The sequence below is a fragment of the Leptodactylus fuscus genome, chromosome 1 (genome assembly GCF_031893055.1).
Source record: "Leptodactylus fuscus isolate aLepFus1 chromosome 1, aLepFus1.hap2, whole genome shotgun sequence".
NCBI lineage: Eukaryota > Metazoa > Chordata > Amphibia > Anura > Leptodactylidae > Leptodactylus > Leptodactylus fuscus.
The window spans coordinates 228,079,118-228,092,088 of record NC_134265.1 but is presented as its reverse complement, the minus strand read 5'-3'; the positions used below and the strand labels follow the sequence as shown (position 1 = coordinate 228,092,088).

General features: G+C 41.5%; 1 protein-coding gene across 1 annotated transcript in view; it reads right to left on the bottom strand.

The window, feature by feature from the left end:
* Window positions 1–8,054: 8,054 nt before the first annotated feature.
* The window catches only part of FGF5 (fibroblast growth factor 5), a 118,356-nt gene continuing 113,439 nt past the window's right edge, over window positions 8,055–12,971 (bottom strand). Inside the window, exon 3 of the mRNA XM_075284084.1 lies at window positions 8,055–8,736. Within this exon, the coding sequence (XP_075140185.1) occupies window positions 8,386–8,736 (351 nt within the window). The 3' untranslated portion in view covers window positions 8,055–8,385. The remainder of the gene's footprint in view (window positions 8,737–12,971) is intronic.

Below are 12,971 nucleotides of genomic sequence, written 5' to 3'. Positions count from 1 at the left end.
AAAAGAGCTCTTTGCTGCCATTTCTCACCATAATTTATTCTTAACCCCTTTTGTTAATGTGTTGCCCATTTGTGTGTGCTAGGAAGACACCATGAACAGCAGAGTCAACTGGAGCTTACAACTTACACCTGCAGCAGATACAACTGGCTAAACTCAGATTGCAGGTGTATAACCCCTTAGATGCAAGGGTGAAAAGCGATCATTGCATATAAGTTGTTTGAAGGCCCCCTCCGACATAAATACAGGAAGTTCCTTTGAGTAGTATAGTTTCCAACATAGGGTTACTTTTGGAGGTTTTTCTATTGCATTTGTACTTTAAGGGTTTCCAGAAAAATCACCTATCACCTTAACAGCTATTTTATTGTCTATTATATTACTTGTAAGATCGTAAATTAATAACTTCACGGCTAATGATTACTTAAGAGAGATGTGTTCAAGATATGCTGATACTAGAAAACAAGGGACCCATAACTTCTGTTGCACAGGGTTTCTTGATTGCAAATGCATATAGGTATGTACAACTTATGAAGTCATGGGGTATTGCCAAATTTAGGAAAAAAATGTATAGCAAGTGGTGGGGTGTTTTTTTTTTGTTGCTAAAGCAATGCATTTTTGGGCTTTTTGATGACCAAAAATGATCACATCACCTAGGGCAACAATACCCTGGTAGCTGCTGAACTCTGGAGGAAGGGGAACAAGAGACAGTGAGCCCTGGTCTGAAACCCCCCACTGTCCCTTCCTGCTTGCCGATCCCATCCTAAGTGATAGGCGACAACTTGGAGATGATCCCTTCCTATATATGTGACACACAAAACGCAGACAAGACAAGCAACAACAAAGGGAGGTCAGCTAGCTGGGAGTCAGTAACAGTCGAGCAATGCAGCGTCAAAATTGATATCCAAAAGAATAGTCAATAGGGAAAGCCAGAGGTCAAGAATCAGAATACACGAATAAACAGCAAGAGAAAAAGCTAGCACGCACAAAGCAATAGCAAGCATCAATGTGAGTGTGAGCCAAGAATAAATAGGGAGGAAGAACCCACAATGAACCTGATAGGAGGGCAGGCTGTCAATCACAGGGCAAAAAAAAACTTAACTCTTAGAGGAGCAGAGGAAAATTAAGGTGAAGGAGACGGATGTGGTGGAAAATCAATTAACAAGGTGAAGGAATAGGACAGTGTTCAGACAATGCAACCAAAAACAGCAAGTTATCAAACTGCACACGCCTCCTGTGCCGCAGCACGTGAGCAGAGGATGGCGCAGAGACCAGAACAGGCAGTGATGTTACACATAATGAGGACTTTTTTGGGGGTGATTATTACGTTTTTTTTCTAATGCATAAGGTGCACCTTTAACTCTGAAGGTTGTGTATAAGGCAAATAGCACATATGAGATATTAATTCAAACCGCAGAATTGCGGTATCAGATGTTGAGGTTTGGTTTGCTCCTAATTCTGGCTGTTTTCCTTGCTAAATGCTCATCTTCCTGCTAAGTAAAACATTACTTTACTAACAATTGCAGATATGGGCATCTTTTTTGGTAGATTTAGGCAGCTTAACAGAATGCTGGCGGTTTAGCAATCCAAAGCAATCTGGCAGATTTCCTATGATTATGGAATTTATTGTGCAAATTCTATACTAAAAAGTATAGCTCAGCAAATAACAAACATTGGGACTGGGCCTGAGAGGTGATGCAATACACAGGGTCCAAGGTCCCCTCTGTTATGAACTTCTCCCTAATTTTCCTGGTGTACAAAAAAGTCACAAAATTTTTGACAAATCAGTTTTTATGTACAAAATTTTCAACTTTTTCTACTTTCGTTCTGCTCTCACCAATTTCATGGAAATGGGAGTGATGATAGGTTTATGAACACTTATGCCAATTTACTTTCTCCCCTACATTTCTTTCAAGCGTCCAAATGTTTCCATTGAGGTTTAGAAACATTACTGTACACCATGGGTGAATAAATCAACTATACTTTTTTTTTAACCAATTTTGGTTGCTTATTCCTTCTATTCCAGAAGTATAATGGAAATCTTTTGACTTCACAATATTGAAAGAAAGACCAAAAGATTTGATGATCATATTGCTGTTGAAGAAATCCAGACTCCATGTAAAATGTACAACAAATTGAGCATTTCTTGTTGTAAATGTCATAGTAAAATACACAACTCAAAACTACCCAGGCTTACAGAGAAGTTGGGCACAGCTTACTGAAGTCAATAAAAAACTTGAGGTGCCATCTGTAAATGCATTATACTATGGCCAATCCTTAGAGGATATACAGGATGTGAATGACAAGAACCAAGCTTATTTCCTTGATTCCCTGCTGACGTCTCCTCATGGTAGATACTTATCTTCTAATGGCGATGTATAATTAGAGACAGATTGTTTTATGCCTATTAACATACCTTTGTAAAGGTAAGTACTGGATATGTTTTTAGCATTGTATCTTTCATATAAGTTCATATAGTTAGAGCTCAGATCTCAATGACTTTAGGATGCATTACTTACCTCTTCATTTGATCCAGTTTTATCTAATAATGTAATTAAAACTGGAAACTATATAAGAAAATGTGTCTCTGGAGATCAGCCATCTTTCTTCCAAATATTTAATCTGTTAGTAATACAACTGGCTGCATATGGAGCCTCGACCACCACAAAAAGGGGGCTTGTTTTCCTGAAGGACGCCTCAGGACATATCAGAAAGAAGTGACCTACTGTAAGAAATTCTCATCCAGATAGTGAACTCACTGCTTAAGAATGGACATGTAATACGGTGCTGAAGGTAAATACTAATGACACTTTTTTTTCCTTTAATTAATTTTTTTTTCATAACTTAATTAAGGAAATTGCCTGGGCAATCTTCTCACTAACATGATGTATCAGGGGAGCATGACTTCATCGTTCAGTACTGACAAATCCCCTACCTCTTTACATATGGACTGCTGGAGTTTAGCAGATGCATGCAAGTTTGGGTCACTTTAACTGTTTGGCAAAAGTTACACTTGCATTGGGCCCTATGACAGTATTGGCCCTCTTGGGACAGCAGGAAAGCCCATCATTTAAAATGCTCTCCTACTGTTCTGTGCAGTGGAACCAGGTTGCCCCAGTATTAACCAACTCCAACTCATCTGCATCCACCTGCACTGATGAATTGAATACAATGGTGAAGCAGGAGATGTCCACTCTTTCCTTCACAATTTGGCACTGTCTTTTGCTCTCAGTGCCTTGGGAGCAGTAAGGATAATATGGTGATGTCACTTACATCACCCCTGTTGCTCCATAAAGACTCCTGTAGCAGAGACAGAAGAGAACATTGCACATTATGCTGTGAGGGCAACAGAAGAAGGGCATAATAATATTATATCTTAGGGGCCACTGGGGGGGGGGGGCAGTGGCATAAAGTGTATCACAGCATGGCGTTTATTGAGCATGAGTTATTGATAGTAGAATTTTTGACCTACGGTCTGGAGGAAGCCAGCAGCAGTGGGTTCAGTTATATCAACTCTCCTTTATCTTCTGGAAGTCAGACGGTTTTGCAGCACCCTCATCAAGCTCGGGTAAGGAAGAACAGCTATATTTACTGCCAGGATCTGTAGTCATGGATTGTGTAGTCTGTTTTTGTATTACTTCCTACTCAGTGTCCTTCCATGGTTAATCCCTTGATGTCCTTCCTGTTTTAGAACGATATACAGTGGGGCAAAAAAGTATTTAGTCAGTCACCAATAGTGCAAGTTCCACCACTTAAAAAGATGAGAGGCGTCTGTAATTTACATCATAGGTAGACCTCAACTATGAGAGACAAAATGAGAAAACAAATCCAGAAAATCACATTGTCTGATTTTGTAAGAATTTATTTGCAAATTATGGTGGAAAATAAGTATTTGGTCGGTAACAAAATTTCATCTCAATACTTTGTTATATATCCTTTGTTGGCAATGACAGAGGTCAAACGTTTTCTGTAAGTCTTCACAAGGTCGACACACACTGTTGTTGGTATGTTGGCCCATTCCTCCATGCAGATCTCCTCTAGAGCAGTGATGTTTTGGGGCTGTCGCTTGGCAACACGGACTTTCAACTCCCTCCAAAGGTTTTCTATAGGGTTGAGATCTAGAGACTGGCTAGGCCACTCCAGGACCTTGAAATGCTTCTTACAAAGCCACTCCTTCGTTACCCTGGTGGTGTGCTTTGGATCATTGTCATGTTGAAAGACCCAGCCACGTTTCATCTTCAATGCCCTTGCTGATGGAAGGAGGTTTGCACTCAAAATCTCACGATACATGGCCCCATTCATTCTTTCATGTACCCGGATCAGTCATCCTGGCCCCTTTGCAGAGAAACAGCCCCAAAGCATGATGTTTCCACCCCCATGCTTTACAGTAGGTATGGTGTTTGATGGATGCAACTCAGTATTCTTTTTCCTCCAAACACGAAAAGTTGTGTTTCTACCAAACAGTTCCAGTTTGGTTTCATCAGACCATAGGACATTCTCCCAAAACTCTTCTGGATCATCCAAATGCTCTCTAGCAAACTTCAGATGGGCCCGGACATGTACTGGCTTAAGCAGTGGGACACGTCTGGCACTGCAGGATCTGAGTCCCTGGCGGCGTAGTGTGTTACTGATGGTAGGCTTTGTAACATTGGTCCCAGCTCTCTGCAGTTCATTCACTAGGTCCCCCCGCGTGGTTCTGGGATTTTTGCTCACCGTTCTTGTGACCATTTTGACCCCACGGGGTGAGATTTTGCGTGGAGCCCCAAATCGAGGGAGATTATCAGTGGTCTTGTATGTCTTCCATTTTCTAATTATTGCTCCCACAGTTGATTTCTTCAATCCAAGCTGGTTGCCTATTGCAGATTCAGTCTTCCCAGCCTGGTGCAGGGCTACAATTTTGTTTCTGGTGTCCTTTGACAGCTCTTTGGTCTTCACCATAGTGGAGTTTGGAGTCTGACTGTTTGAGGGTGTGCACAGGTGTCTTTTTATACTGATAACAAGTTTAAACAGGTGCCATTACTACAGGTAATGAGTGGAGGAAAGAGGAGACTCTTAAAGAAGAAGTTACAGGTCTGTGAGATCCAGAAATCTTGATTGTTTGTAGGTGACCAAATACTTATTTTCCACCATAATTTGCAAATAAATTCTTACAAAATCAGACAATGTGATTTTCTGGATTTGTTTTCTCATTTTGTCTCTCATAGTTGAGGTCTACCTATGATGTAAATTACAGACGCCTCTCATCTTTTTAAGTGGTGGAACTTGCACTATTGGTGACTGACGAAATACTTTTTTGCCCCACTGTATACTCATATGAATGTGATGTTGCTGAACTTACTCTTTTAGGTTGTTACTGCAGTATACTGTAAGAGAGATCATACACTGTCTACCAATAAGTATTTGAACACCTGTGGTCTGAGCGGCAATTACAACCCTCCAGGGCATGTTTTCCACAATTCCTTGTATGACGGCTAGTGGTATTTTATTCCATTTGGCTTGGAGAAGACAGGTAAGTTCACCGATTTTGGACGGCTGCTGCACCCCTTAGTTTGGCGATCCAACTCATCCCAGAGGTGCTCGATAGGGTTTAAGTCTGGGCTCTGGGCAGGTCAGTTCAGTTGATTAACCTGATTGTCACTGTACAAAGCCATGGTAGACCTCGCTACATGACAGCTGGTGTCATCCTGAAAGTAACATTGGTCCGACCCATAGAACCGCCATAACGTAGGAAGCACACTGTTATCTAAAATAGTGCAATAGGTGTTGAGTTTACCATACACTGGGGCCAAGGGTCACAGTCCATGCCAGGAGAAACATCCCCAGGCCATAACTCCACCTCCGCCGAACTTTACAGGGTGTCCAAATACTTATTGGTAGACAGTATAAAACTGCAGCCTGCATTCTCTATTAGGCAGCAGTAGCAGCTTCATGTATTATTAGCTGCAGTGGCGTAACTAGGAATGGGGGGCCCGTGGCGAACTTTTGACATGGCCCCCCCCCAACCGACGCCGAAGACCTCGACCGACCCCCTACTCCGCACTCTATTATGTCCCTTAGTAAGCCCTGCACACAGTATTATGTCCATTAGTGGCCCCTGCACACAGTATTATATCCCTTAGTGGCCCCTGCACACAGTATTATCCCCCATAGTGGCCCCTGCACACAGTATTATCCCCCATAGTCGCCCCTGCACACAGTATTATCCCCCATATTTGCCCCTGCACACAGTATTATCCCCCATAGTGTCTCCTGCACACAGTATTATCCCCCATAGTGTCCCCTGCACACAGTATTATCCCCCATAGTGGCCCCTGCACACAGTATTATCCCCAATCCCCAATAGTGGCCCCTGCACACAGTATTATCCCCAATAGTGGCCCCTGCACACAGTATTATGTCCCACTGTGGACACCCATAAACAATTATTATACTCTGGGGTCTTTTCAGACCCCAGAGTATAATAATCGGAGACCCGGAGGAATAAAAACATTAAAAAAACCAGTTGCTTACCTGTTCCCCGGCTCCTATGCTGTCGGCCGCCGCTCTCGTCCTTCTTTAATGACGTTGGACGTCACATGACCTGGGAAGCAGGCCGGGTTCATGTGGCGTCAGAGACGTCAGACAAGTATGAAGGAGGCCTGGCAGGATCGTGAAGAGGTAAGTAACAGTATTTTTTACGTTCCCTTACCTCTCCCGGTCCGCCGATCATTATAGTCGGGGGTCTGCAAAGACCCCCGAGTATAATGATATTATCTGTGGGGCCCGCGGTTTCACTGGTCGATCCCGGCCCAGCCAGGATCGGCAAGTAAATAGGGCCTGTAACGGCCTATTTAAAAAAAAAAAAAAAAAAAAAAAAAAACTGCAGCGGTAGCGGCTGTCACAAGGCACCCTAATGGCACCCTGTGGCAGCCGCCTCCGCTGCCTCTACGGTAGTTACGCCCCTGATTAGCTGGCTGCTAGTCACTGCCCACTCCTCAAGAACCTAAAGTAAGTTGTCACCTTAAGTCCCCTACTCTGCCCCTTCCCGTCTAAACTACTGTGTAGTATCTACTTTCCCCAGGGAGCCTTTACCAAGGTCTCATCTCCATGGGCCACTTTTTGTCTCATCCCTCCCCCTCTCCTTGCATACCCCGTCTCCCCGTCTATTTGCATCACCTCTCAGCTTGTGTCATCTCATGTCACTGCTCCCCTACAGACACAAGGGAAGGTCCAATGTGTCTTTATCATCTGCCCCGACACTGCAAAGATTTTTTTCCCAACTAGCAGAAAAACTGTTGGATACGAACCCTTAGGGTGGGGGCTCTGTAATTGGCCACATTATAAGGGTAAGGTTCTCCCGTGTGGCTTTTTGGTGCGGCTACCCATCTCGTCGTGGGATGGCATCGGCATCCCATCGTGGCTTCACGCATCTGATTAGGCCCGAATGAATGGGCCTAAACAGGAGGGTGTCTTGAGCCGTGGAATCCACACGAAGATAGGGCATGCTGCTTTTTTTTCCCCGCTAGCTGAATAAAAATCACTCATGGGAAAGTGAGCAAGTCCCATTGAAATGAATGGGAGACTTTTTTGCAGGCAGATTTTGAGGCGGATTCTGTGTCAAAAGCCGCCTGCAAAATACTCCATGTGAACATACGCTAAACAGGTTTTCTTGGGTACTATAATGTTATATTTAATCTACACGCTACTCTCTATGAGGCGTTGTACTGGCTTGAACTAACCATTGAATTTTAATTTAATAGACCATTGACCAAAAAAATCTGTCCCAAGAAATTTAATCTGGATAAGGGGTTGAGATGTTTACTATATTTTTAGATATGACATATAATAATATTTTATTATTTCATAATATATAACAATCATGTGATGTAATGTGATAATTAACCTGTGAGATTTACCAGCAAACCTGTAGCAAACCTACACATTATGACACTCTCAAGCCTGTGACATTCATAACAATAACACACACATGCGCACAAGCACACATTCACACGCATAGGTACAAAATAAGATAATTGCAAATTTATCTTACCAAATATTATCTTTTTTTATTTTCACTTTTACTGCATATAAAGTAAAGGTGTACTCAGGACATTAACTCTATTTGTAGCTGTTTATAAGGCCTGCCATGGTCAGAGTACTCCTTTTGCATTGTTGTGATAAATATTACCTTAAATTATCCAATATATACTGGCTTAAGCCGTATAAAACAATAGTGCGATACCTCCACTCTGAACGCTCATTTGTATCATTATAACAAAGCCATCTTTGATATCACACGTTGAAAGTAGACCTTCTTACTGGTTAGAAGAGTGAAGAGCAGAACACAGCCCTTGGGTTACGCTGCGTTACGTATGCTTAGTAAGATATCTCCTCTCTATTATGTATCACAATTTATCCAAATCTGAACTTCAACCTGTATCTGACTGGACTGGTTTTCTTCTTTGTAGGGGAGACTACTGTCTTGGTTTTCACAGGTACACGAGGAGTCTTTTTTTTCTCAGGTACTTTAACAGTGAATGAGAACTCAGGTGGCTCTATGTGTTTGATCCTAGGAAGGAAGTGTGTTGATATATGTTGCGGTTTCACTCGAGGACTGGATCCTTTTTTGGCTTTGCCTCTTTTGTTTAATGCCACGTACCATCTTCTGCCAGTCTTTTCAGTTCTGTAGGTAGCTGAGGCATAAGTGTTATAGCTGTTCTCCTGATACCGCTCCATAAATTTACAATCATCTGTAAATTTAGGCTGTAAAACAAAAAGAAAGAAATTCAACTGTTTTATTGTAAAGAAAAATCAAGTATATTTTTACACAAAGTGCATATGACCAAACATGCTACTGCAACTTTCAATATCTTCATTGGTAGAAAACATTACTTAATAACCTTATGAAGACCCAGTCCGTTTTACTATAAGGAGCAAAACATTTTAAATTTTTTATCACTTTGATATTGATATAAATATAAGAAGCTATGTTTTTTGCTGAAAAGTACAATTTATTTTAGGTGTGATATTATATTGTCATTTTTGAAATGATAAAAAACCGCATATAAAACCGGACTCATAAAGATACATTGAAATAAAATATAAAATGTTAGAAAATGGGAATGTAAAGAAGGATAAAATGCATTAGATCGCTGAAGAGTTAAAATACACATAAAACACTTAAGTTATGTATCAGTAATATTAACATCTCCAGAATACGCTGTCAGGGTCTGGGGTTGCTAGGTGGGGTGGCATAGACACACAAGTCCAGTTTCTTTAGTCCAAAACAAAGGTAGAGTTTTATTTTCACTCAAAAAGGTAGTACAGCAACAAAAGGAAACAATACAAAAATAATACCTGCCCGGCTAAGCTCTAACTAAACATAGAATAGGTTACCTCACCTAGAATCACAGAAATCCAAAAGCCAGTAGAATCATTCAGGACACAGCTCCAAAAATATGACCTCTCTGTTTGCTCTCCAGCCAAACTCTGCCAAAATGTTGCTGCTGGAGCAACTTCTTAAGCCTCCTTGATGAGGAGACTCTCTGCAGCTGAGTCGCTGCCGGAACATCCCCAAAGTGTGGACTGGAGGGGGGGTGGAATGACAGGTCCCACTACCAACCTACCTGCCATTCCTAAAAATCCAGCCCAGTAACCGGAACTTTGATATAACACAGCAGACAAAATTATCTGCTGAGAAACATTCTTTCTGGAGTTTTCTCATCTCACCCACCATAATAGTCTGGGTGAGATGTACACCCCCTCCATTACCTGACCAGCCATCGGCTTACAACGCCCTTTCCTTACCAAAGATTAAAGACTTTTATTGTCGCTCTGATTCATTCTCACCTTGACTACTGTAACTCCATACTAATCGGTCTTCCTCTTTCTAAACTCTCCCCTCTACAATCTATTCTGAATGCAGCGGCCAGGCTGATCATCAGTCTAGACCAGGGTTGGGCAATTAATTTTCCCATGGGGCCACATGAGAAATTGTAACGGTTCTAGAGGGGCATGCGCACTGTGACAAATTTAGCTCCACCCACTTCTACGCTGACTCCTCCCATTCTCAATCATCTTTCCATGTGACACAGTATAATCCTCCTACAGTCAACCCTACATGATATGTCCCCACATTATAATGTTCCCCTCCAAATGTCCCACAGTATTAAGTCCCTCTCCTGGTGCTCCATTATAAACTAGCAGACACTAGAGGGGACATTAAACTGGGGCAGCTGGAGGGGGACATTAAACAGTGGGGATAGTTGGAGGGGGACATTAAACTGGGGGCAACTAGAGGCAGACATGTCTCCCTGCAGATACCCCCCATGGTTTAATATCCTCCTCCAGCTGCCCCAGTTTAATGTCCCCCCTCCATGTGAATTCAGTTTACCTGCCCCCCTACATGTGCTCCTAGTTCCCCCCTCTTGCTCACACATGCTGTCTCTTCTCTCTTCTTTATCATCCAGCAGCCTCCATTGCTGGCAGCTTGCGGCAAGCATACAGTCCCGTGTGGCTCCGCCCACTAACGAGTCATAGCCTATCCTGGTGATAGGCTCTGATGACATCATCTCAGGTCCTTGAATGAACTTCTACAAGCTATGTGGGCCGGACAGAAGCAGTCAGAGGGAAGGATATGGCCCGCAGGCTGTACATTGCCCAGGTCTGGTCTAGACGCTACAGCGATGCCTCCGGTCTGTCAGTCGCTACATTGGCTGCCTATTCATTATAGAATAAAATATAAACTTATCAACCTCATCCACAAGGCTCTCCATAATGCTGCACCTCCCTACATTTCCTCCCTCACCTCTGTCTACAGCCCAACCCATGCTCTCCGTTCACTCAATGACCTAACACTTACATCCTCTATTATCAGAGCCTTTCACACTCATAAACAAGACTTCTCCCAAGTTGCACCACTTATCTGGAATGCTCTACCCCGGACAATCAGATTAACTCCCAATTTCTACAGCTCCAAGCGCAAACGAAAAACACATCTTTTCAGACAGGCCTATCACAATTCGTAATGTAATGTAATGTTCCGAAGTTGGAATTCCTAAAACAAACCCTCCTCTGTTCCCGCTTCCCCATTACCTTACATGATATGATGCTGTTTAAGGCTAACTTTATATGTCCAGGCACCATCTTCACGTTAAAATACACAACTGATGTTGGCTCATACAGTTTTATGTTTGTGTAATGACAGTAACCTCTATTACAATATTGTCTGACCATTGTATAGCAATGCTACCTCCGATGCCGCCCCTGCTACCTCCGATGCCGCCCCTGCTACCTCTTGTGTCACCCCCTCTACCTCATACATTGTAAGCTCTTGCGAGCAGGGTCCTCAGTCCCATTGTGTAAAGTGACTATTTCTTTGTTATGTATCTTTTTGTCTGTACTTGAACCCTAATTGTACAGCGCTGCAGAATATTTTGGTGCTATATAAGTAAAATGTTACATTAAGTTATTTGAACCATAAATTCAAAGCCTGCAATAAAAAATAAGTGACAATATCAGTATGATTCTTGCAGTTTTAATGTGACTGTTAGGAGATTAAAGGGGTTTTCTGGGCTCAAAATATTGAGCGGATCCACAGCAGACTGCTCTGACCCCTAGAGGGCGGAGCTGTCTGCTTTTGCTCTATTCTCAAAGTATCAGCTGCTAAGAGGGTTGTGGTCTGTCGAATCTTACTGATCTGATATTAAAGAATATTTCATGTTCTCATCAATGTGCGATATTATATATACTGACCTATCCTCAGGATACGATTTCTTTAATTGACCACATTATAAACAGGTATTTATGGCCATTGCCAATGCAGATGCAATGCAATATAAATAGTGAATGTGCACGCAGGTTTCAAGCTGTGTTTCAAAAAAATAGTAGGGCTAACTATAATACAATTGGCACCATTGTGACTTCTCATTGTACCCCCAATTCATGGTGGGTAAGCAGTTGATACTGACCATTATTACTTGCTACTCTTCATCAGCTTGTATTTATGTCTTGTTCTGATTTTACTGTTATGTTGGGGAATTCAGGCATAATGGTAAAACCCTGATATTGCCAGCACCTGAACACTTCATAATGTCACAAACATATTTCAAGGTTTAGGCATCCACCAAAAATATTGATGATTTGTCTTAATACTAAGCTACATAAATAATGTTTCAGTATTGTTTCAGAAAATCCTTTACACGTGTATTTAGCACCTTGATTTCCTTACAGTAACAAGATATTTTTTTTCTTATGAGAAAAGTGATATAGTGGATTGTATTGCTCTGTTCAATGGCTCCTTCTGGATTGTTTGACTATGATGTATCATTGCAGCCATAGGACTTGCAATCCTTCAGTTCATATATTCTATATTCTGTATTTAAAGGCTATGCACATGTTTTTTTGTTATGGATTCACATGTATGTGTAATGGAATTCTCTGATAATTACACCAGTGCTAATTGCACAGATATTCACACTCGCATTCATTTATTTTTATTGAAAATACTCAGGCTCACACATTCTGTGAAGAGTAAGGGGATACTTTTCATAATTTGTGATCATTAAAGGAGAAAATATAGTACACGCTGTAGACTCATCTGTATCAGGTTACGCCTTTGTGCATTCTATGGCTTGTGGCCAAAAGACATCTGCCCTCCTGTTTGTGAACAATGATAATGTTTGTCAGGGACAGCCTATGTTCATTAGAACCCATGATAAATAAATATTATTTCATACAAGACTTTGTGAGAAATTATGGTATGATTGTAAGGAAGATTGTACTCTCAGTGTAAAGGTTGATTTCAATAATGTTAAGGAAACTAAACTATGGCTTTGGTAAACCAAATTTAACATTACACACAAAAGGGCTATAATAATGTTATGTATAGATGGGAGTCTTCATCATATAATACAATAAAACACACACAATAATAGTAAAAATATATAAGTAATCTTAATTAGAACATAATTACCTAATAAAAAGTATTAACCCTTTTG